The 26790-nt window shown below is 40.2% G+C and overlaps 1 protein-coding gene across 2 annotated transcripts in view; it reads right to left on the reverse strand.

Moving 5' to 3' along the window:
- Nucleotides 1-26790, reverse strand: part of BUB1B (BUB1 mitotic checkpoint serine/threonine kinase B) — a 44782-nt gene that overhangs the window by 14671 nt on the left and 3321 nt on the right. For both annotated transcript variants that reach the window (XM_038405941.1, XM_038405942.2), the window contains exons 5-19: nt 24338-24534; nt 24063-24235; nt 22768-22967; nt 19464-19558; nt 16639-16865; nt 14341-14453; nt 13007-13152; nt 12602-12654; nt 11713-11797; nt 11188-11290; nt 7525-7811; nt 6836-7014; nt 2302-2445; nt 1258-1370; nt 825-986 (exon numbers count right to left, since the gene is read on the reverse strand). In XM_038405941.1, the coding sequence (XP_038261869.1) occupies nt 825-986; nt 1258-1370; nt 2302-2445; nt 6836-7014; nt 7525-7811; nt 11188-11290; nt 11713-11797; nt 12602-12654; nt 13007-13152; nt 14341-14453; nt 16639-16865; nt 19464-19558; nt 22768-22967; nt 24063-24235; nt 24338-24534 (2277 nt within the window). The remainder of the gene's footprint in view (nt 1-824; nt 987-1257; nt 1371-2301; nt 2446-6835; nt 7015-7524; nt 7812-11187; nt 11291-11712; nt 11798-12601; nt 12655-13006; nt 13153-14340; nt 14454-16638; nt 16866-19463; nt 19559-22767; nt 22968-24062; nt 24236-24337; nt 24535-26790) is intronic.

The raw sequence follows: 26790 nt of genomic DNA on the forward strand, positions 1-26790 counted from the left end.
ATAAATAGTTGAAGAATCTGTGTGGAAAAAGGTTTCACTGAAGGCTGAAGTTGGCCTTTATTTTTTAAGCCCTGTATATGCTAAAGCTCAAACTGTGCAAGTCAAAACTGCATTTAAACATGCATCCTTCCAGCAAGATGCTAACACTACTCCCCCCAGCCAGAGCAGACTGGAAATCTAGATGAGAGTTCTCAGGGCTGCAGTTAAAATTAGATGACACTAGTTCTGGGGGGTGGGGGTGGTGTGATTCATGCCTCAAGTCACTACTGATGCCCCTAGCGACCAAGAAGTTTTAGGCCACATCTACACAGGGACATTCAGGAAAGTTAAGGCAAGGTCAACTAAAGGCGTGAAATTAATGTGCATAAATTAAAGTGTGATAAACCCTTGTGTAGATGCTCTCGTTCAGGACCAAAGTGGCCTTTGCAGGGTTAAGCTACAGCAAAACCCTTGGCCACTTTACTTCTGAATGAGAGCATCCACCCAAGAGTTTCACACACACTTCAATTTATGCACATTAGCTTCACACCTTTAGCTGACCTGGCCTTTACTTTCCTGAGTGTCCCTATGTAGGCAAGCCCTTTGAACTCCTTGTCTCATACTGAGGAGCACAAAACCCAGGAGTGAGAATGCTTCTTAGATACCACCTTTGTAAAACTAAAAATATTTATAGCAAACATACTTCTTGCTAACATACATCAAAATTGCATTTAGCTAGGGCCCTATGTTTAATCTAACATTCCAGGCCCCTTGAATCTGCTTCACATCCAGCAAGAACCAACATCTCTGTCTTCCTAGATCATACATAGATTGTTTGCACTGACCGAGAGAGTAAAGCGATTTATCTCCCTATGCAGAATAGCACAGCCATCCAGGTATAAGAAACAGCTGCAGTTCTCACTGAAGCTTTGGTCAAAGTCAGTACTCAGACGCTCCTGCAACTGGAGTGTGATATAGAAATCCCAAGGCACAGGCTGAGAATACACCTATAAAAAGGTACATTTAAAAAAAAAAAAGTTATTGTTGGAGTAAACCTAAATGCCCATCCTCACATACAGCTCAGGAAGCTCTTCCCATTTTACTGAGAAATCAGATTACACAGGGCCAGAACTGCTATTCTATTGCAAGAGCAAGGTGCAAGATCTTAAATAATTCTATATTCCAAACTCATTCAACTGCCATGATCAGATTTTACCCTGATGAGCTGATAGTTTTAACTCTTTAAGGTTCAGATGTGCATATGGTGACCAGTCTTACCTTTATTGCAAACCCCTTTGCATCCAGTTCGGCAAAGCTGGATAGAATACCAAAGAACATCTTGTAGTCTTCATTGGTCCAGTATTCCCGTTTGATGCAGTAAATCTCATTCCCTATCGTGAAAGTTAAGTTTAGAAGAGATCACAGGAAGTACATATATGGAGAATGTGGCAAATTTCTGTATCATCTTTATGAAAAAAAACATTCATATTGGTTTCCCCACTCACTTTTGAGTTTTGATCCAATGGGACTGAGGAGATTGGCCAGAGACTGGTGTTGGCCATGTAGGCATATTTGGGTTGGTGTGAAAAAAACTGAACATATGAATGGGAGTTACAATGGAAGACCAATGACAAGACATTAACCAAGGAAGGGAGAGAAAAAAAAAAGCACACATCTGAAGACACTCTTCCAAGCTCTAATTATGATGATTTGGGTTGCCTAAACTGTATTTATAATTCTGCTGCCCTGTGAAGTGGGAGAGATTTGAATCCTGGATGCTTGGACAAGAAAGGCAGTTTGGACTGCCAGCAGAGACATGCACATGTTTTGCTTTTTCATTCAAATTTAAGGACCCTAAAATACTGTATTGCAGTTGACTAATAAATATTGGCTTATTTTGAAAAGTGCCTTGCATTGCTGAAAATATCTGCTGGTTGCATAGCTCCAACAGGGATAAGCCTCTGATAGGAGTCTAAACTCATTTAGACCTACTGGAGGAGCAATGGTGACAAAGAAGTGCTGAAGCCAAAGGGCCCAGTCTTGAGCTGTGGGTCTCTTTCTTGCAAAAAAGTGGGGGTGTCGAAGCTAGTGCTAATGGGGTACTCTTCCAGAGAGACTGCACAAAGGACAGAGGCAAGCTTGCCCTTTGGATCCATGGCATGTCCAAATTAAGATCTCTGGAGGCAACATGCTAACACTTTAACTGCAATATCTAACTGCCAGGTTATTTTTCAAAATTTACAGTTTGGAATCCATTCTGAAGGAAAAAACCTAAGCCAGTTTGAATAGAATGCCAGCACACTAGGGTCTCTTACTGCTTACCCAGCTCTATTTCTTTCTCCAGCTCCATCACAGGCAAGGGCCCATTCTCTGAACAAAAACCTGGAGAATTACTCAATGAATCTGGCAGAGGGTCCAACAGCCTTCTGCGCTGCTCTGCACTCCACAATATTTGAGGTGGGTCATCTAGAAACAAAAAAGTAATAGAGTTACAGATAGGCAGGATTCAGATGTGGATTTCATCTGTGAAGCCAGCATGTGTGATTAGATTAGCCTATGGATCTCATGTGACCTTGCTTGTATTCCCATTCTGCTACTGATCTTCTGCAGTATCACTTTGGGCAAGTCCATTAACCTCTTATTTATGGTTTCTTCTTTTGCTAAATTTTTACAGAGTTACATTTACTCACCTTTGAAGATACTTTGAGGTTCTGGGATGAAAGGTACTGAATAAGTGCAGATCATTTAAATTAAGGCTTAGTCGTCAAGTTTTGTACTTCTTAAAAACCAAGTTTTAAACTAGTGGGTATTTGGATTTAGTGCATTTATCTGAACACTACAAAATCCAGCCAGGACATGTTCCAGTTTTGACCCATTTCTAGAGTAGATCAAATTCGTGAATTTTTTACTAAAAGATTTACTGGGAATGTAACCCCTCTTCCAGGCTATGACAAAATTAAAAGGTTACAGATGAACTCATCCAGCCACATTTACCCATAATCTGTTTATAGTAAAGTTGGGGCCACTAAACCACTTTGAATGGTCACGAATAAGGCTACGTTTTAGTTACGCGTATTTTTAGTAAAAGTCACGGATAGTCAACAAAAATTCACGGCCCGTGACCAGTCTATGACTTTTACTAAAAATACCAGTGAATAAAACTTGGGGTGGGGGGCTCCTGGGTACTGGGGGAGGGCAGCCCAGGTGCTGTGGGCAGGGGAGAAGCTCCCTACCTGGCTTCACGCCTTCTCTCTCCCCCCCAGCAGCAGCAGAGCTTGGATGTAGGAGGGGGCAGGGGCACGCAATGGGAGCTATACGTACAACTATACACGCACGCACGCATACAATATATGATGGGGGCTAATTTAGCTACAACTAATCAGGAAAGAGATCTTGGAGTCATCATGGATAGTTTTCTGAAGACGTCCACACAATGTGCAGTGGCAGTCAAAAAAAGCAAACAATGTTAGGAATCATTAAAAAAGGGATAGAAACTAAGACAGAATATTTTATTGCCCTTGTATAAATCCATGGTACTCCCACATTTTGAATACTGTGTACATTTGTGGTCTCCTCATCTCTAAAAAGATATACTGGCATTAGAAAAGGTTCACAGAAGGGCAACTAAAATGATTAGGGGTTTGGAACGGGTGCCATATGAGAAGAGACTAGGACTTTTTAGCTTGGAAAAGAGGAGACTAAAGGGGGGGGCATATGCTGGAGGTATACAAGATCATGAGTGGTGTGGAGAAAGTGAATAAGGAAAAGTTATTTACTTGTTCCCATAATATAAGAACGAGGGGCCACCAAATGAAATTAATGGGCAGCAGGTTTAAAACAAACAAAATGAAGTTCTTCTTCACACAGCACACAGTCAACCTGTGGAACTCCTTGCCTGAGGAGATTGTGATGGCTAGGACTAAAACAGGGTTTAAAAAAAGAGAACTAGATAAATTCATGGAGGTTAAGTCCATTAATGGCTATTAGCCAGGATGGGTAAGGAATGGTGTCCCTAGCCTCTGTTTGTCAGAGGGTGGAGATGGATGGCAGGAGAGAGACCACTTGATCATTATCCGTTAGGTTCACTCCCTCTGGGGCACCTGGCATTGGACACTGTCAGTAGACAGGATACTGGGCTGGATGGACCTTTGGTCTGACCCGGTATGGTCATTCTTATGAGCCTCTGCATAGCCTAGCAGCTGAGCGAGGGGGATGTTGCCGCTTCTGGGGAGCCCCCCACGTAAGTGCCACCCAGAGCCCCAACTTCCTTCCAAACCCAAACTCTGCTGCTGGGGGGCAAGGGGAGGGCCACAGTGGCTTTAGACTGCCCCAGCCGCTGCTGGTGCACCTGGCACAGTGGCTGCCCGAGTCTTAGTCATGAATCTTGACATTTTCCATTCTACAGTGCAAGTACACAGGAGGAGTGCAAAGATATGGGCTGAGATTCCTCCACCCACCCCTATTTACTGGAAAATAAAGAGTAAATTCTGAAGAAAAAAAAAAGTCTTATTCAATAGTTCTATTCAGCTGAAAGAGAAATAGTTTTGAAACAGTTTGAGAGAACGATGGACAGAAAAATTGACCGTCTATAATTAGGAATAGTTCTATACAACAGAAGAACTAGACAGAACTAGATGGTTTTGAATACAGTTGACTTTCCTGATAAACATGCATAGCCATACAGATCCAACGGTCTCTGAAACATTACACTTCAGAAGGGCATTAAATATTTTCCAGTGCTCTGCTGAGCTCACTGGCACCAATTCTAATTTATGCTTCCAAAAACAACAACAACAACAAAAAGCCATCCTTTGATCACTCTGAAATTAGAGTGTCACAAAGAAAACTATTGAGGCCCAATTATAGGAGTATTAAACTTCAATGGAATGATTGGGTTTTTACTCAATAACTATTCAGTAATTAGTATAATTCAGGAGCTACCACACCTCAGTCATTTGGAGTAAAATTCACTTTTTGTACCTTCGTTATACGGCAGTTTTTCCAGTGGAAAATATAAAAATTTCAGCTCTGATCCTGCATACTGAATGTGCATGGATGAACCCCTGTGCCAATTCAGAACCCTCGACTTCACCAGGGATTCCACACAAGTGGAAAGAACTGCTTGTGTGAATCTAATTTGCAGAACTATGGCTTAAAACAGTATCTAACTTTAAATTCCCAAGCAAGCCTTGCAACCTTTGCACTCCTGTTAATGTAAGTACAAAGGATTTCCTTACAAAAAGATTGGTATTTCATGGATCCATTTGAAACATTTCAAAAATATCTTCTTATCTTGACACGATTCTTTTCCCATCCACATTTTCATCTCACATCCTGGGGATGCCTTTTAAACAGTGATGCCTAATTCTAGAAACGGACAGTTATCACAAAAGACTTACTGGGAACAAATTTTAGGTATGCCTACGCTACAATTAAAACCTGCAACTGGCCTGTGCCAACTGGACTTAGGTTAAGGAGACTGACTGGCTTGTGCCAACTGACTTAGGCTGTTTAATTGAGGCATAGATGTTCGGGCTTGGGGTGGAACACTGGCTCAGAGACCCCACCAAACATAGCCTAAATGATCTATGCTAAGGAAGGATCGTTCCCAGTTTACTAATTTAGTATGCTAGTAAATTTACTATCCACTAACTAAAGAGTAACAGTCAACTTACATGCTTCTTCCTGAAATCAAATGGGAGATATGGATGCTCAACACCTTTGAAAATATAGCTACTTAATATGGATTTAGGTACATAGCTATACATACCCACAATATCGCAAATTTTGGCTTATTACAACATATGAGATTACTCTGACTCTAGAAGTGTAGTTGTAGACATGTTAGTCCCAGGATATACGAGAGACAAGGTGGATGAAGTAATATCTTTTAGTGGCCCAACTTCTATTGGTGGGGGCAGGGGAAGAGAGACAAGCTTTCGAGCCACACAGAGCTCTTCTTCAGGTACCTTTCCCAGACCTGAAGAAGAGCTCTGTGTGGCTCAAAAGCTTGTCTCTCTCACCAAGTAGAAGTTGAGCGACTGAAAGCTATTACCTTATCCACCTTGTCTCTAGAAGAAAAATTTCTTTCAATTACAGCAGCCATTTCAACTAGAAGAGGAAAGCAATCGAAGTGACTCTATACAATCAGTCCTCATAGTTTGTGTTTTCCAAACCAACAAGGGAGGAAAGACATTCAGAAAAACAGGAAATTGTGATTGTAAAAGCAAAAAAAAGTTGAAGCAGAACTTAAAGGGCAAGTTTAAGGCATTTCCAAAATCTGTTTAGATTTCAAGTTGGATGATGGCCTTTTCAATATCCCAAACTATGGCACTTTGACTACTTTCCTGAGAAGACTGTTCTACAGCTAAAAAGATCTTCCGGTAAGGAAGCTTTCCCTGCGATTCAAGCTAAGGGTTGTCTACAGAGAGTTATTCCAGACTAAAAATGTCCACACAAGGAGTTAATCAGGAATAGTTAATGTGCTTTAAATTTAGATCCTATCTTATTCTGAATTAGTTTTCATGTGTAGAAAAGCCCTCATTTTTCCAATTTCTTAATTTCATCCAAATACTCTTAATTATATTCCATTATATTACCTTAAATGATCCCTCTCTCCATTTAATATTAACATCCTTCAAATTTGTTTTACTTATATCCCTCACACTGTTGCTTAGCCTAGTTATAAGACAGGGTATCACAGCTCACTGCATAGACTTAAGCATATAAAACCATAAAGCCAATGAGACGTTTACACAAAGTACAGAAGAATACAGGACATACATACTGAAGAGTCTGCAGCTGAGCTCAAATTTAAGACATGTTGTCTCAAGTGAAATTCAGACTTGGTACTTACTAGTTGTGTCTTCATTGCCTCCAGTGTCGCTAGTCATTTCAACAGGCAGACTCTGAGCCAATTCCAGTTTCTCAGGAATATGCAGGTATTTAATAGTGGAGATATGTGTAAGAGAGGAGGCTGACGAAACAGATGAACCAGAGGAGCGCGTGTCTTCCTGACTTGCTTCCATAATTGGGCTGTAAATGAGAAGATCATCAGCTACTCAACTTTCCAGCTGCTGTGGTGCCTGGATGCCAATCTCTTAGCTACAAAAATATGTCAGACATCCCCAGTAAACACTGAATGAATTCACAATCCCCTTTTCATCCTGAAATGGAGACTGGAGAAGCCAAACCATTAACATATTAACAAGAGAGTAGGAAACCCTGAAATATAACAGGAATTGGTTATTCTCTCTAATTTTTGGCTAAAATTTTTACTCAGCTTTAATTTAGATACACAGAGCATGAAGTTAAACATTGCAGCAATGCTGTGACTGTTGGCTGAACACTGACTTCTATTTTATTGGTGTAACATCTCAAAGAATGGCAAAATGCAACCCAAATCCTGGACTGTGCTGGAAAAATGGTGTACTAAGAATATTTGTTACATCTAATCTTTGGAGAGAGACTCCCAGCAACCAAAGACTCAAAACAGGAAAAAAGGGCATAAAGTATTTGATGTAGATGTGATCCACAGAGAATTACCTCAGCTTCTTAATGCAAAGAGTTTCATTGTAGATACCCTCACAAATAGGGATTTGCTGGCTCAGAGATGTGCTCTTAGGCTCTGGACACTCTTCCTTCAGGGTACTCTCTGGGTTGGTAGGAGGTTGGATTCTCTGTGCCACTACACCATGGAAGGGAGTGGATGCCAAGTGGGCAGCCCTAACAAAGTCACAGGTATCTTCTGGGCTGGGGCAAAGGGTTTTGTTCTTGTAGGAGCCAGTCAAAATTGCATCTTCAGCTAAGGGTTCAATTCCATGGAGCTCATCCTGAAACAAGTAGAAAGCAGAACAAATTAGGTGACAGCTACCACCCAGCCTCTGGATTTTGTTTTATTTTTGGTCTTGAACAGTTTCTATTAAAAAGCCTGTCACATATAAAAAACCTCTGACGATATCTACCTCCCCCTACTCTCCAACACAAAAAGCACAAGTAGTAATATAACTTGTTACTCATTCTTAGCTTCCTTCCTGAAAACTTCCACATGGCAGACTACTGGATGTCCTTGGTATTTATGCTGATTAATAATGTAAATTGTATATCATTCTGTTTTCTGAGAGTTTACACAGTTACGAACTGACCAGCCAACCAAACACCTCATTTGGAACAAGTAGTACGAAAAATCAGACAGCAGCAGAGACCAAAAAAAAAACAAAACAAACAAACACAGTACAGTACTGTGTTAAACTACTAAAAAAAAAAAAAAAAAGGGAAAGCAGCATTTTTCTTCTGCATAGTAAAGTTTCAAAGTTTTGAAAGAACCACCGTAATGTTTTGTTCAGTTACGAATTTCAGAGTTACGAACAACTTCCATTCCTGAGGTGTTCGTAATGGAGGTTAGACTGTATATGCAAATATAAGATTAAAATTGGTCTTCACTTTTTAATTTTTAAACCCGTTACTTCCTCCAATGCTCTGTCCCCTTTCTCACTCCTTTTCCAGTTCATGCTGTTCCCATAGCCGGTCGAATCATCTGATCATCCCCTTCTTCCCCCTCCACAATCATCAAAATTTGTATTTCTCTTCCCTTCTGGCTCTTCTCATCTTGGATGAAAGGTATCTCTGGCACAGGCTTCAGATGCTCCTCCTATATCATACTTTTAGTTTCAGTCAGGTAACTGAGTTCTGCCTACCTAGAATTATGTCATTTTCTTTCTGTCCTGAGCTATTGTTTAACATAGTGCTGCTGAGAACTGTTTAAAAGCTTACTACCATTCACCTGGGAAGCGGGTGAATTTCGGTGACTAGTAAGGTGACCATGGAATAAAATTAATTTCCATCTAAAGCTGTGTATGCTCTGTAGGCACATTATAAAAAGTTAAAAATCAAAAGCATGTCAAACATTAAAATCCTTCCCAACTCAAGACAGACAGCCCTCAAAACCACTAATGACTTCTGCATTCCAAATCCCAAAGATCTCTTTTTAATAATCATTCACCTGCAACTCCCTGAACCTTTGACACAATCACTCTTCCTGTTTCTCCTTGAGACCCTCAGTTTCTCTGGACTTCAGGACTGTCCATTCCCTGTTCTCCTACCTTGCTAACCAAGCCTTTGTAATTAGAAAAGGAGTACTTGTGGCACCTTAGAGACTAACAAATTTATTTGAGCATAAGCTTTCGTGAGCTACAGCTCACTTCATCGGATGCATTCGGTGAAAAATGCGTCTGATGAAGTGAGCTGTAGCTCACGAAAGCTTATGCTCAAATAAATTGGTTAGTCTCTAAGGTGCCACAAGTACTCCTTTTCTTTTTGCGAATACAGACTAACATGGCTGCTACTCTGAAATTTGTAATTAGAATTGCCTCAGGAGAAAGATTTCCTCAGTCTTCCCTTTTGGGCATGCCCTAAGGCAGTGGTTCCTAAACTTTTTAATAAAGGTGACCCACCAAATGCATTTTTGTCTTTTGAGGGCCCCCATTTCTCCTACTTCCTCATCTCCCCTCCTACTCCACCTTCCTTCACAGCTGTCCAGCCCTGCTCCCCCGCACAACCCTTTCCTCTCCTCAACCCTACCCCCTCCTGCAGCCCCTAACTGGATCCCCTCTCCCCCATGGCCAGGCCACTGTCCCTCAGGGTATTGTCTGCTTGTTAGCTCCAGCAGCTTCCTCCGTACTGTTGCTGCTTCCCAGATCCTGCTCCCCACTCTGCTGCCCCTTGGAAGTGAGAACAGGATCCAGGCAGCAGCCGTACTAAGGAAGTGGCCTCCAGGCAATGCGCAGGGCAGAGAAAGGCTGCTGACTGACTGCTCGCTGGCTCTGGCTGCTGCCGCCATCTGGATCCTGCTGCCCTTGTCGCTGTCCGCTGCTCAGGGCAAGCGGGAGCAGAAGAGGACACACATGACCCATGATGTGGGAAACACTGCCCTAAAGGCCAGTCTTTTCTCCTTTCCATTAGCCTTCTGGTTGCCTACATGTACAACCATTGTTATTTTTACCCTTCTACCCTTTCTGTACAGGCTCCCATACCTTCTCAGAGGTGTCTCACCAGTTACACATGGCAAAATCTAAACTTTTCATCTTCCTTTTGAAGCTGCCCTGCCTACTTTCTCCATCATTGGTGACAAATCCAGTCTCATTCCTATCGCTCAAAGTTGCAACTTTGAGGGTCTCTTTTACTCTTCCCTCGACATCTTGGCGCTCATCAAATCTAAATGCTTCTTTCTCTATCACACTGCCAAAAAAACAAAACATGCCCTACCTCATCCTCTCTTCAGCCAAGCCCTGGTTCACATCATGATTATGTATCACATGAACTCCTATAGTCATCTTCTCAGTTTTCACTGATATTCACCTCTCTCTTCTTCAATCTATCCAGCATTCACCCTTAACCACATCTCTGGCCATCCTAATTTATCTTCCTCTCTCAAATCCCTTCACTTGCTCATTACCTACTTCCGCATAAAGTTCAAACTCACCTTGACTGCTAAGACCCTGCTCAACTCTGCCCTCTGACTTGTTATCCCTCATTCCCCACTTTGTGCCTTGTCTCTTCTTGCTTTTTTTTTAAAAAACTGTTTCCCATCTTGCCCTCTCACCTTAATGCCTTTTCCATTCTGTTTCTAACCACGCATCAGTTATTTTCACTATGCCCACTTTTATAGCCTTATTTTCTGTCACCAACCTCTATTGCTGTGCAGTGTCCTCCCCCCTACGTCTCACTCCCTACTTTAAAAATCATCAGAACTTTTATGATTTGCTTGCTATACAAGTGATTTTTGTTCACTTCAATCCTCCTTTCCTTTTGTCTGCATTCCATGTTTGTCCAATTAGACTGTAAACGCTGAAGCAAGGACTAGGTCTGTTAAAGTTGTATAAGAAATGGTCATTAACATGCCATAACTGCACGATGCTTTAGTGTTTTTTAAAACATCCCTTCACCCCAAAAAAGCTGCACTCATCTCCTGATCAGCTACATCTTAAGAGAAAGCTAAAAAAACCTAAGTCTTACAGTGTGATCTGAAAGTCACAGATGAAAATGGCTCACAAACGAAAGAGAAAAGCCAGGGATCCCTTTCAGAAAAAAAGTATGGTACTGCTAGTTTCCATCAAGGACTCATTAGTCCTTCTATCACACCATCACCAAGTTTGGCAATATTGCCTTCTACACCTCTTCCTCGAGCGGATAGAGAAAATTTCTCCTTACGCAGACTTCTGGCAGTATGTTTTCCTTGGCAGTGATACTATCTGAAGGTTTACGAACAGCAAGGGGACGTCGGGCACTTTTCTGTGGGTGGCCTGCAGGATGACTAAACAAAAGTGACATTGCATTAAATATTGACAAAAATAATTTTTCTCTTCAGGAGACTTAATTCACTCAACACTTCAAGACCACTTTGCTTCCTTTTTAGGTTAGAACTACAAACCAACACAATAAACTACTTACCAAGAATGGAGACAATCTTGTTAAGGTAGTAGGGGTGGGGGTATGGAGAGAAGATGCACCATGAGAAAAGAGAATAAGTGTGTGAAATCAATAAAAGAAAGATTTAGGATGAATATTGGGGAATTGTTTTCCTGACCATGAGGCTGTGGAGTCTCCCTAGAGCAGTGAGACAAAACTAGACAATACATAAAAAGGAATACTGTCATGAATAGTTGTGCTGTAGAGGAAGTGATATGGGGGTAGTCTAGGCAATTTATTATGTATATGTTTCAGTTATTCTATAACCTGACATTCTGGTTTTCTAAAGCAGACGATTCATCAAATATGGAGAAAAACGTTGTAGGATCCAGTGAAGGAGGGAGATCTGCATCTGGAATTAAAAACAAAGACTGGGTAATAGACAAATACTGCTGCACAGCACATACAATGGTGCTTCAGACCCATATAAGACAGCTCAAAGTGCCCTGGCCTAGCAGGAAGTATTTGGACTCATGCTTAAAAGCATCCCATTTAAAACACAATAGAGGCTCATAGCATTAAGATAGTTTGGTTTTGCCATGTTAAAGAAACTCAGAGTAAAAGCAAGGCTCTTCACGAGCCAGTGTGCTCTGTCTGGAATTTTCTTTATAGCTTGTATCTTTTTTCTTAAGCATGGTCTCAACTTTCTGCTCATCCTGCCCATCCAAAAACACATTGTCTCTCTAGATTTCTGAGTGCCCAGCTAGAGGTTGGGTTATTTCTGTTAATAAGGAATAGTAATCTCATACCTGACCATCAAGAAGATGATTTAGTCAGTTTACACCCTTTCAGGAACGAGTAGGGTACACAAGGTCTGAGAAAAAGCATTCTCACCTGCAGCAGACCAACTACAGAATACTACCAGCTCCTCCAGAAGGCACTCTAAACTGATATCAGTCTCAAAGAGAATATGAAACTCTAGAACTGTACTCAGGAAAAGGAGGAAGGATCCTCAGCTATTAAAATTATTAGATTTGAAAGTCTCTTTAAATAATCAACAACACACTGAGCATGTGAGACCCCTGAACAAGACCAACGCCAGTTAAGCATGTTCTTTTCACTATTCTAATCCACACAGTTCAGCTATTCATTTGAATGACTACTTCCCATCAGCATAGCCATCTCTCAAAATGGTATCAATGCAAACAGAACTTACCCTTAGAGCACGGCTGTTTGTGCTGCTGAGCATATTCTGCCAACTGGGACTCACTGTGAACAAAATATAGGCAAGTTTTTAATGCATGCATGCAGCCCCCCAACTAGACTTAGTAGATGAGCAAGCTGAACTCAGCTATGATACAACGTTAAACATTACTCTTCTCAAAAAAATTATTAAAATCCTCTGAAGACAGATACCCGATTCTGTTCAGAGGCCAACACAGAGATCAGGGTATATTTTGAGGTATGATGTTTTTGGAAAAAACATGAGGAAAAACTAAAAAAAACAACAAAAAAAAACAAACAGGCTTCCCAGAAAGTGACACATACTAAAAAAAGCAAACAAAACCACATTGAGGTAGAGACTCTCCACCTTCTGCTCCCAAAGCAAATCCTGCACTACCTTTGCAATCCAGTCAGTTTTTTCACAAGAGATTCTGCAGTGAGTGCTAGTGCGCTGGAGAAAGCAACTTCTCCTTCTGCTTCAAGAGGCTCTGAAGCTCCCACCAAAACCGATTCCATTCTTGCAAGCTCCCTCTCTTCTGTTGGCTTTGACCATGAAAGGGGGAGTGGCAGAGGGGAGAGAGAGAGAGAGCACTCAGTGAATAACTCACAAGCCATACTATCAACTTCCAAAACTGTATGGGATAACACTCTGTGTGCACTTAAAGTCAGGGTAGATTGATCACTGATTTAAAATCACCGATTTTAATGATGATTTAAATCAGAAAGCAGATAACTTATTTGAAACAAATTTCAATCATGCTTCCTGTATGCACTTTATTTTTCTAAAGAAAGGTTCATTCTCACTGGTTGGTATAATAATGATGTGCTGATTTTATTATTTACAATTACGTATAGTTTTTACACTAAATTTGGTACTTGGTTAGCCAGGCGGATACAGCCTAACTACTCACATTTATTTCAGCAATTACATAGCTTAGTATAGAAATTAAGAGTGTGAATAAATGTAAGAAAGTGCATGGTTAGAAAGTGTATTTACTAGATAATTAACTGTTTTTTCATAATTTGTGTCTCGCTGTGTTTGGATCGATATTAGAATTCTATTTGGGCATTTTTAAACAGCATTTTTATTTCTAGTTAAAAAACTACCTTAATGCATTGGATACATAAGTATTTCAGCTAAACTTTCCGGCAAATTGCTAACATTTGGAAAAAAAAGTTAGAACACCAACATTCACTTCACTTTTAGGACTGAAAATTATATAGAAATTTAGCGCAGCATATGAAACTGTGCCACATTTATAAGGATTGACATCAGAAGTGAAAAATGTTTTCTTCCAATTCAATATGTAAAAAGAAGCCTTTAAGTAAATAAGTTTAAGGTGGGGTCTTGCATTTAGTACATTTTTATTTACACAAATTTTAACAGAAGCTCAGGCTTTAATGTAGGTCATCAAATTTAGTTTTAAAAGGGGAAAAAAAAATAAAATCAGATTTAAATAAATAAGAGTCAGATTTTTTAAAGCCATTAATTTTTATACATTGTAGTTAAAATAAAACTGAAAAAAATATAGAAAACAATATTTCTCTCATCTTTGTTATTAGGGTGGTGGCCTTATGAGTTATTTATACCAAACATTTAAATATCCCTTCTGAGTAAGAGGGAGGAAACTACTAGCCAGATAAAAAACAGAGGGGTCACTATTCCATTAGAGCTTTCATCTGCCTTCATACAGGTAGGCCATTAGCACAAACGAACAAGGAAGAAGATACCTGCTCAGATGTTCTCTTCTGCTGGTCATCATCTTTCTCCTTTAGCTTCTTCTCCAGCTCTTCAATCCGCCTCTGCATCTCTGCTGTCTGCTGTGCTATGGCATGAAACTCATCTAAAAAAAGGAAAGATGTATTCCTTAGGAGCAACCCTGTAGCCAAGCCCAAAATCTGCACACCCCCCGTAACAGACACCAGATCCTCTTGTAAAGAAAAAGTTTCCCCATCCTTCTTCCTGGGGAGTGGTATTTATTTAGGCTACTAACTAGGGCTGTCAAGTGATTAAAAAAATTAATCGTGACTAATCGCACTGTTAAACAATAATAAAATACCATTTATTTAAATATTTTTGGGTGTTTACACTTTCAAATATATTGATTTTAATTACAACACAGAATACAAAGTGTACAGTGCTCTATTTCTCGTTTTTTTACAGTGCAAATACTTGTAATCAAAAATACAGTATTTTTCAATTTACTTAATACAAGTACTGTAGTGCAATCTCTATCGTGAAAGTTGAACTTACAAATGTAGACTTATGTACAGAAAAACTGCATTCAAAAATATAAAATATAAAATTTTGGAGCCTACAACTGCACTCAGTCCTACTTCTTATTCAGCCAATTGCTCAGACAAATAAGTTTGTTTACATTTGCAGAAGATAATGCAGCCTGCTTCTTGTTTACCACGTCATCTGAAAGTGAGAACAGGCACTCTCATGGCACTGTTGTAGTAAGCATTGCAACATATCTACATGCCAGATGCACTAAAGATTCTTATGTCCATTCATGCTTCAACCACCATTCCAGAGGAGATGCGTCCATGCTGATGATGGGTTCTGCGCGATAACAATACAAAGTAATGCAAACCGACGCATGTTCATTTTCATTATCCGAGTCAGATGCCACCAGCAGATTTTCTTTTCTGGGGGTTTGGGTTCTGTAGTTTCCGCATTGGAGTGTTGCTCTTCTAAAGATTTCTGAAAGCATGCTCCACACCTCATCCCGCTCAGATTTTGGAAGGCACTTCAGATTCTTAAACTTTATGTCAAGTGCTGTAGCTATTTTAGAAATCTCACATTGGTACCTTCTTTGCATTTCGTCAAATCTGCAGTGAAAGTGTTTTTAAAATGAACATGTGCTAGGTCATCATCCGAGACTGCTTGTAACATGAAATATATGGCAGAATGCAGGTAGAACAGAGCAGGGGGACATACAATTCTCCCCCCAGGAGTTCAGTCACAAATTTAATTAACACTTCCCCCCCCCTTAAAATGAGAGTCATCAGCATGAAAGCATGTCCTCTGGAATGGTGGCCAAAGCATGAAGGGGCATACGAATATTTAGCATATCTGGCATGTAAGTACTTTGCAATGCGAGCTATAGAAGTGCCATACAAATGTCTGTTCTCACTTGCTGGTGCCACTGTAAATAAGAAGAGGGCAGCATTATCGCCTGTAAAAGTAAACAAATTTGTTTGTCTTAACGATTGGCTGAACAAGAAGCTGAACTGAGTGGACTTGTAGGCTCTAAAGCTTTACATTGTTTTGGTTTTGAGTGCAGTTATGTTACCAAAAAAATAAAAATTCTACATTTGTAAGTTGCACTTTCAGGATGAAGAGATTGCACTACAGTACTTGTACGAGATGAATTGAAAAATACTATTTCTTTTAACATTTTTACAATGCTAATATTTGTAATCAAAAATATACACTTTGGATTCAATTACAACATAGAATATATATGAAAATGTAGAAAAACATCCAAAATATTTCAATTGGTATTCTATTGTTTAACAGTACAATTAAAACTGCGATTACTTTTTTTAATCATGATTAATTTTTTTTTGAGTTAATCACAATTAATCATAGCCCTACTATTAACAGAACCAAAGAGGATCAGGTAGGGTAAAAAGGCCCATTCACCAAACAGATCCAGTTTAATCCCTGCTGTTCCTGGATAAACCCTATAGTCGAGGCAGACAGCACACATTCCTTTCTAGAAACAGCTTGAGGAGGAGTACTCTCATCCACAATGGTTCACCTGTTAACACTGATGAGCCAGTGAATCTCTTTTTCCCCTACCCACTGCCCATCCTATTATAGACCTCCACATAAGTCTTCTCAGTCCTTGGTTGCTGGTTTTCTACTCTTAGTATCAACAGGTGCGAAGCAACAGTCCTACCTGACACTTTGCCTTCACCAGTGGCAATAATGAAGGCTGCTACACTTAATGGGAACTGCAAGTGTAGTTTTCTGAATCAATCTGAAAAAACTTCAGGTCATCCCATTTTGATGCATACCTTCCCTTCTCTTTTTTGCTTTCTTTCTATATATTTCAGCTCTGATCTCTTCCAAGGAGAACTCCTCTACTCCAGCGTAAACTCTCTCTTTACAATACATTGCAACCTCTTTCTTCTCCTGAGTGTCCTGTTGATGATTTTGCACCCGTTGTAGTGGATCCTCTTCCTTCCCAGGCTTCCGAGCACTTAAAACATGGTTTATGCTGGACTCAATTTTGCAGGGAGTACTAAGAGAACAAAAGATAATTAACATTCAGCACATAATCCCCCAGAGAGGGGAGCATGGGTAGAAGTATAGATAATCTCAAAGGATCCATTTAAGTTCAGAACAGCCTATGGGCAACATAAATCAGCTCATGAAACAGGAAAGGCAACAGAAAGGAATGGAATGTCAGAAAATTTATAAGTAGACACCTATGGGTAAGTGGTAATGAACACAAGCCCCAGTAAGGCCCAATCAAATAGTATACACCTGCTATACAACACATGTTCTAGAGTGAGAGTTTTTGCCTTTAGCTCCCAAGACCCTTATGGATGCATTTGCCATCTGCATCTTCTTGTCACCAATCACCTCCCACCACTCTCATTTTGTTATCTAAGCAAGAAAAGCCAGCCTTAGGACAACAGTTCCAACCGTCACCACACAGTCAATGCAGACTTGTGAACAACTGAATTTGTGAAATCTGTTTAACCCTGTGCAAGATGATGCTATTGAAATTCTAGTGAAGAGTTCTGTGGAAAAGATCCTAACGCAGAAAGTTAAAACTTGCGTTTTCACATTAAGAAAATACTAAACTGAGAGAATCCTGAGGCCAGCATGAAGATTTTTGGAGCATGAAAGATATAGGCTTCACAGTTGGGTTTGGCCAATTTGTTAAAAAGAGTCACCTATTTAGGACCCTTTTACCCCAAGCTTTCACATTCTATTTTTCACTCTGTAAACACAGTTCCAGTTAAACTCTTTCAAGCACAGTTTGGGGCGGGCCAATGCCCACAGCATGGACAGAACAAGACAGACTTTTCTAAACTGTTCCCATAAGGTATAACCTCATCCAAACCAACTGGCCAAACCACTTAAAAGCTAATTTAGGTGGAATCATATTTAAAATATTTCTCAATTCCCTTTAAGTGTAGACAGGACCATACTGTGCAAACAGCAAAGATTCAACCTATACTATAGAAAACAACCATGTCGGGGACCCAACTATATAGTACAAGGCGACTCCTATAACAGGTAAGATATGTTTAGGTCTTTAGCAAAGGACCTTGCCTTGTTATAAACGTGTTCCTGGATTATGATACACTTTTGGACACAGCTAGGTAGCATCGTTCCATGACACGGCTTAGATTCCATGCACAATATACAAAACTATGGGCTTAGCTACACAGTGCAGTAATGCACAACAGTGCGGTGTGAATTCTAATGTGCATCAACATTTTGTGCATAGAATCTAACTGGCCCATGTAGACTCTGATGGAGGACACTAAAAGTTCCCTAGAGAGCATTAATGCAGCACTGTTTATATTGTGTAGACAAGCCCTTTGAATTAGGGAAAAGCTGTGCTGCAATCAAGCCCTTGATGCTCTTGCTTTTGTATTTTATACATAGTCAAAAAAGAAGCAATGTTCCACTCACTTTCCCTACTGCAAGATAGTTGTGGCAAGCATAACTAACACCAGTCACCTTCTCCAGAAAGAGGTAAGCAACCTCAACATTTTTTTTAAATTTTTTTCCTGATTTATGAAGTGAGAAAAACAGAGGAATTTACAGGCATTTTAGTGAGCAATGCACAAGCAGGAAGCTAGATTCAAGCCAAGTAACTTACTCCTCCATACTTGTCATACAAACTTTTTAAAAGCTTTTCTCAAAAGAAAACTCCTTTTTAAGCCGACTCTAAAGTTCCAAAAAACACTAGGAAATATAGCTACAAACCTGAATCAGACTTGGCTGCTCCCTAACATCACACAGACAAAAAGGCCATAGACTTATGAAGTAGACTTTTGAGAGTACAAGACAGCTGTGTCCTTCTCCCTAACCCTGCCAGCTCCCACTACAGTAACTCCTCACTTAAAGTCGTCCCTGATCAATTAGGGAACATGCTCGTTTAAAGCTGTGCAATGCTCCCTTATAATGTTGTTTGGCAGCCACTTGCTTTGTCCACTGCTTGCAGAAAGAGCAGCCCTTTGCAGCTAGCTGGTGGGGGCTTGGAACCACGGTGGACCAGCAGCCCCCGTATCAGCTTCCCGCTGCCCTAAGTTCCCTGTGTCTCAACTTCCTGATCTACTTAAAAAGGCAGTATACTTAGAGTGGGGTCAGCATACTTTAAGGGGCAATGTGCATCTCTCTCTCACACACACAGACACATACACACCGGGGGAGAGGGGTGTCTCTGCCATGCTGTCTCCCCTCCCTCCATTCATGCTGCCTTGTAGAGTATGAGGTTACATTAACAACAATATGTTAACCCTTGAGGGCTCAGTTGAGTTCTAGATCATCATTTAGCAGTAAGGCATTCCCTGGGAAATATCCTACCCTCTTCCATCCTCTGACTCCACCACCTCAACCAAGCTTCACAATCATCTTTGCTGGGTACAGTATTAAATTGTTTGTTTAAAACTTATACTGTGTATACATATATATAATATAGTCTTTTGTCTGGTGAAAAAAATTTCCCTGGAACCTAACCCCCCTATTTACATTAATTCTTATGGGGAAATTGGATTCGCTTAACATCGTTTCGCTTAAAGTCGCATTTTTCAGAAACGTAACTACAATGTTAAGCGAGGAGTTACTGTACAAACCTTCTGAGGAGATAGAAACTCACATGACTTGTTGCTGTGCAGACTCTTCCACATATGGGGTAAAACTGGGCAGCATACAGGGTACCTCTACACCAGAGTTCATGTTACCGCGAGGACGCTGAGGGAGCAGAAACCCAATGTTAGCAGTTTAAATATTCATTCTTAAAACACCCCCACAGGATGATTTGTTCTCCTTCTCTGCCCAGACTTTTTGATGTCCATAATGACAACTCGTTCCTTAGTCCTTAAAAATCCTGCCTCCATAGAACTCCATATTTCTCCAGCACTTCAGTTTCCTTCTGCTATGCAGTCAAGTTACAAAATTTCCAAATGGCCATCAATGCCTTGAAAAACTATGACACATGCCCTTTCTTTTCTACTCCTATCTCATTTCCAGAGATGCAGAGAATCCTCACTACCCAGTCAGTATCTTATTTTTTTCTCCTCTTCCACCCACTTTTCGCTTAAGATTGGCCCAATACTGCAGCAGCATCTCTACTCTCATCCGATGATTCCTAACTTCCCCATTTTCCTCCCTTGCAGATTATGAACAGAAAGTCAAAAAGCATCAAGTTAGCAACCCTTCTTCCTTCTCATTTCCCTTGACAATTAGAAATAGGGCTGTCAAGCAATTAAAAAAATTAATCGCTATTAATCATGCTGTTAAGTATTTAAATAAACAGTATTCTATTTTTTATTTAAGTACTTTTAGATGTTTTCTACATTTTCAAATATATTAATTTGTATTACAATGCAGTGTACAGTACACCCTTTATTTTTTATTACAAATATTTGCACTATAAAAAAATGAAACAGTATTTTTCAATTCACCTCATACAAGTACTGTAGTGCAATCTCTATCATGAAAGTTGAACTCACAAATGTAGAATTATGTACAAAAAAAATAACTGCATTCAAAAATAACACCAACAATACCTCTCAGTCCCGCTTCTTGTGTATGTCACCGGACAGTGAGAAGAAGCGTTCGCATGGCACTGTTGTAGCCGGCATCGCAAGATATTTATGTGCCAGATGCGCTAAACATTCATATGCTCCTTCCTGCTTCAGTCACAATTCCAGAGGACATGCATCCATGCTGATGATGGGTTCTGCTCGATAACGATCCAAAGCAGAGCAGACCAACGCATGTTCGTTTTCATCATCTGAGTCAGATGACACCAGCAGAAGATTGATTTTCTTTTTTGGTGGTTTGGTTTCTCTAGTTTCCACATTGGAGTATTGCTCTTTTAAGACTTCTGAAAGCATGCTCCACACCTCCTCCCTCTCAGATTTTGGAAGGCACTTCAGATTCTTAAACCTTGGGTTGAGTGCTATAGCTATCTTTAGAAATCTCACACTGGTACCTTCTTTGTGTTTTGTCAAATCTGTAGTGAAAGTGTTCTGAAAACGAACATGTGCTGGGTCAGACTGCTATTACATGAAATATATGGCAGAATGAGGGTAAAACAGAGCAGGAGACATACAAATTCTCCCCCAAGGAGTTCATTTACAAATAAGTTACAAATTTAATAAACGCATTTTTTTTTAAAATGAGCATCAGCATGGAAGCATGACGTCTGGAATTGTGACTGAAGCAGGAAGGGGCATATGAATGTTTAGCATCACTGGCACATAAATACCTTGCAATGCTGGCTGCAAAAGTGACATGCAAAAGCCTGTTCTCACTTTCAGGTGACACTGTAAAAAGAAGCAGGCAGCAGTATCTCCCATAAGTGTAAACAAACTTATTTATTTGTCTTAGCGATTGGCTGAACAAGAAGTAGGACTGAGTGGACTTATAGGCGCTAAAGTTTTACATTGTTTTGGTTTTGAATGCAGTTATGTAACAAAACAAATCAAAAATCTACATTTGTAAGTTACACTGTCAGGATAAAGAGATTGCACTGCAGTACTTGTATGAGGTGAACTGAAAAATACTAATTCTTTTATCATTTTTACAATGCAAATATTTGTAATCAAAAATAATAATATACAGTGAGCACTGTACACTTTGTATTCTGTGTTGTAATAGAAATATATGTAGAAAAACCATCCAAAAATATTTAATACATTTCAATTGTTTTTCTATTGTTTAACAGTGCAATTAATTTTTTTGAGTTAATCGCATTAGTTAATTGCGATTAATCAACAGCCCTAATTAAAAACTTCAGATACTGTTAACCACACTCCATTCACTTGGACCAACATGATAGCTATGCAAGCACGTTTCATTCTCTTAATCAAATTGCCCTTTAACTAGTGGCAATTCTTTTCTTAGGGTTCCCATAAGTTGAGTCCTTTGCTCTTTCCTACTTTTCCTTCTCAGTTGTTTGAATTCTAATAACTTTCACTCTGATAATACTCAAGTGATCATATTCTCTACTGCCCTTTGACTCTTCCACATCTATTCTCTCCATCTGCTCTGATCAAGTCACTCTGGTATTGGAGCGATGGAGGCCATAAGTACCTATATAAATAAATTTTTGACTTCATTTCAGCTGCTCTCAGCTAACATCTGAGACTAAACTGCTTCTTTTCAAAGAGGAGCAGCCTGAAGTACATACCCTTTTCCCCCCGCCTCTCCCTGTCTGTCTGCAAGCCTCCCTACATTGCTAGAGTACTGCCTCGATGCAACTTCTCAATACCTTCTTGATGCTTTTGGTGTATCCTCTTGACTGTCACCACCCTTAAGTCTCAGTTCTCCAGACACTAGACCTGTGGAATGTTTCTGACCACCTTCCCATGTATATAAGGCTGCACAACCACACCCTCAAGCTGTTGCACAGGTTGTGCTGTACTAAGCCAATTTAGCTGCAGCTAATTAATTAATCTTAAGCTTTGCTCTCATCTCATACTCTGGACTAACCAAAATTTGTGTACACACACACACACACTTTCCTCCCATCCCTTTTCCTACCCCACCCTTGGCCAGCTTCTCCTCTCTCCTTTCCACACCACCCTAGCTCCATAATAGGGTACCAGGTCTCTTCTGTTGCACCTTCTCATTAGCAAGGATTAGACTCAGCAGATATCTGTTGATTTCACAGTGGCAAGGGGACCTTTCTTATAAATCAGTGGAGTTAAGGGGCTGGAAGCAGAGATGTGGAGATAGGAAGTTACAGAAATAGCCTGGCTTAGGAAGAAATCTTAGGTTGAGGCTTTTGTTATTGTTATGCGAGTTACAATAAAGCTAAATCCTAAAAGGAGGGAGGTAAGTTTGACTTCATATATAGCATGTGTAGACTTAATTTGAAAGAAACTGAGAAAAATCACCTACTTATACCCTCCCTCCTCCCTTTTTAGCCAACCAGCCTTGCTACTCCTTACCCTGCCTGAGTTCCATGGTCCTGCCTTCAGTTCATTCTCTTTGGCCCTTCCTGTTGGGGGTGCTGCCCATGGCTGTGGTGTAAGTATAGGAAGCTCAGCTCTGGAGACTGAGGCTGTGTTTTCATCAAACACAGCAAAATTTGGGCCATTTGACACCTGTTGAGATGTTGAATTCTGGAAGCTTCGGCCTCGGTTTGCAGCTAGATATAAAAAGGAGACAAGTTGTATATGAATGATGTTAGGAATGTTGGATCATATTAAAGAAGTTCTGTATTAAAATCACAAACGAGTTTGATTCCCCATAGTTTAAATTCCAGGGTATTGCTAATTAAGAGGTCTCTTGGTTTTTGGTACTGTTTCTCTCCCTCTGTGTGTGAAACTTGCAAGCTGCTAATTGTGTTAGTACATTCTAAGACAGAATCTGTTCTCAAAGAAATTCTTTGTAACAACAACTACTAACACAGAGAGAGACTCAAAGCAATACTCTGTAACAACAGAAACAGCACCCAGAGACTCCCAGTCCTTTTGTTGTATTCATCTTGCTTTGTTAACAATTGTGATTAAAATAGAGACAAAGGATGTATGTGGATGGATGCTTGGTGTGGATAATAACTGAATGATCAGGGAGGTGCCAGCCTAAGAATCCAGTGTCCATCGGCTGAAGAAGGCGTCAAGCGAAAATAACCAGAGGACCCCCGGAGGGCAGACTGGAATCCACCCAACAGCCTCAAGAATGGGAGAACCAAAGAACAAGATAACGTCTGGCTGCACGGAACAGTCAGGAATGTGCCATCTGCTGATTGATTCAGCAACAGCATGATGAAGCAATTCCCATAGACTGGCATAGGAAGAAATTCCTATAAAAATGGACTCTAGAAAGTAAGGACTTTGGGGTCTGATTCTGCAAACCAACTTCCAGGATCATCAGCTGAGCATCTGACAAGGCCCTGCTCCCGCCTCATGTCCAGGCCACCTGGCCAGTGGCTTGGCATGAGCAACTCTAAGGCTGGTAACTATGATAACAACCTTGCAGTGCGTGCGTGCGCGTGAATAAATATGAAATTGAATGGAATGTTATAGCTATAACTGCTTACTATGATTCTTTCTGTAGTCACAATAAATATGGCATTTTGCCTTTTCCCCTTTAATAAGATCATGCTGGTTTTTATTTTATTGGTATAACAGGAACACTTAACTACCATTGTCAGCTATTTGCATACTATACTCAAGTGTATTTTTGACATCACAAGATTACTGTTTTTCAATAAGCATAAGGATTGACCAGCCGAACTTACCTTTAAGAGCATCTCCTACTCGACTGATTGGGGCTCTCACATTTTTCTTCCCCTTGCCTTTCAGTTCTGCCAGTGAGCTCCTTTGGGTTTCAGTGATAACAGGAAGATCCAATTCCTCCTCATCTTGCTCAAGTCCCAGCAGGGTCTGTCGAGAGACACGGGCCTGAAACTGCCTGAAGAAATGCAAAAGTCAGTGTGAATTTCACTATGCAGGTTGCCTATTCAGAGCCATACAAAACAAATCCATTTCTCTTCATTCCAGGGGCAAATTTTACCTGTGATGGGACTGTAGTTTGTCTTGAGGCTCAGCCCTGCGCTGAAGCCCTTCCTGGAATATTAAATCTGCTTTCTTATAACTACCTCTCGCCTCAAGCGCCTCTGCCCATGTGATGTAGAATAACGCCAGCGATGTGCCAATTTCCTGGCTGTGTAGATAACTGTAGAGGTCCAATGGTTCACTACAATAGTTTCCCTGCAATAGCCCAGAAGTTTGTGATTTACTGCACCAAATTAAAATATAAAATAAAAAAATAAAGACAGACTCTGGGTCATTTGCTGCCCTTTGATGCACCTGCAAGGCTTCTATTGTTTTCAATTCAAGTTCCACAGGAGCAGACCCAAGGTTAGACATAACTCTTCGCATTTAAGAGAAATATCATAGTTCACAAGATGAGGAAAGCAATTGCTAGAAGATTCAGATATAGTGCTACAAAGCATGATTGCTTACCTATGACTCCATACATATACTTCATGGGTGATAGTACCGTTCAACTAATTCCAGCCCACAAACTTACATATGGGTATTTTTTCTCTTTAATTTTTCTTTATAATAGCATTTAAGAATGGTGTACGGTGCCAGACTAATGGCCCTGGAGAAAAAAGTCCTGTTAATCCTCAGAACAGGAGCACACTACTCTGTCAACAGCCTGACATTTGGGGAATCGGAAGAGAAGCAAGAATAAAGACTAACTAGCATCCAGAAGGAAATTGAGGATTTAGGGAATTCAGTTGGTACCTAACTCAATTTGGTACCAACTAAGATGCAAATTAGTGGTAGTTTTGATGTGTAATTGAATGGGCATCCTATTGCATTAACTTTAAAATCACTCCCGAACCAGGCTAGATTCAGATTGGTAACCTACAAGCCACCATTACTAACTTCATGCTGTCCAGATGCAGTCGTTACAACAAACGCACCTTGTAAAACCAGCAGAGCAGTGCTAATCAACATTTATTTTGTTAAATTATTTCAGGTCTCATATTTTGTAACTTGGGTTAGAGAAGTTACACTAAAATTAGAGCCCTTCCTTCTGCCTCAGAAGCAAGCAAAGCTTTTTACTGGTCTGATCTTCATTGGAAGGAAAGCAGAGTTGTTAGTATTACTGTAATACCTAGAAGACCCAACTATGGACCAAGCCCCCACTGTTTTAGGCACTGTAGTTACAGACCAACCAAAAAAAAAAAAAAAAAAAAAAAAGAAAAATAGTCCCTGCCATAAAGATCTTACATTAGTTTTGGAATTAGCTACTTTTCATTGTAAGGCAGGTGAGTGGCAGCCACTCTCAATGCAGGATTCTCACTTCATCTTAACTATAGATGTTGGACAGGTCAGGATCACTCATTTTCCTACTTGAAGAGACCACTGAAATCACCACTCTGAGGGACAAGGAAAAGAATACGAACTTTATGAAGTGTCCATGTGTGATAGGAAGACAGTCTCCCCCTACTGGGGTGATGCAGGAGAGAGGATACTAGGCAGAAGGAACCTGGTTCTGGGAAGCAACAAGCACTTCAAAGTACATCGGACCCTTGGCAGAACGAGCATCTATATAGTGTGAATTCGCATAACGCAGTCTCGGCCATGGATCCCAAAACGTAATTACTTTAATTGGAATTCATTTTAACGCGGTATTGCGCATGAATCCCAAATCCCGCGTTCTAGCAAGGGTCCGGTGTATGTGCTGCCTCTTACCAACACACAGGGTATATGCAGTGGAAAAATGAGCCATCTAGAGAAGCATGTGGACTGCTGTTGCATACGGTGCACTTGTGCCTTTAAAAAAAACCAAACAAAATATTTTTGAAATGTTTTTGCCTGCTATTGTTATAAGTGACATTTAAGAGGACTAGTAAAAGATTACAGGAGAAAATTGTCTTCTTTCCATTTATTCGGTGTATTCAGTTTCACTGTCAGTTTCCTCCCTTTGGGTGTGCCTTCCATGCAGCAACAGAGGAGAGAAGAAAAACATCAAAGGATAAAAAACCATGAGTTGTTCTGAGGCTTAGGGACAGATATAGTAGCTGACACTTCATTTACCCCTCACTTTTTTTTTTATTTACTAGATTTCAAGTCAGCTGCAATCCTTTAAGCTTCTTCTGCTCTGTTTAACTGATCAGAAAATCAAGCTGCATCAGTCTAAAGAAATACCTAGTTTTTCAAATGAATACTTCTGAAGAAAGTAAGGTACAATTTTTGTCCAGGCTGAATGACACCAGAAAACTCCTGAAGATTCCCTCAGAAGAACAGTCTTTGAATGATAAATTAGTATATGAATTCTACATTGTGAACAGCTGTCATGTGCCTGACAGAAGTGCGAAGAGCTAATCCTAAATTTGCACTATTAGCAGAGTCTCAGAATGCACTGTACAAAGAAAAGCAGTTCAGGGACATCCAAAAGCTTCAGAAAATGCTTAAGAAAGTACCTAAGAGAACATCAAAGGGATACTT

This window comes from Dermochelys coriacea, chromosome 6 (genome assembly GCF_009764565.3).
Source record: "Dermochelys coriacea isolate rDerCor1 chromosome 6, rDerCor1.pri.v4, whole genome shotgun sequence".
Lineage (NCBI taxonomy): Eukaryota > Metazoa > Chordata > Testudines > Dermochelyidae > Dermochelys > Dermochelys coriacea.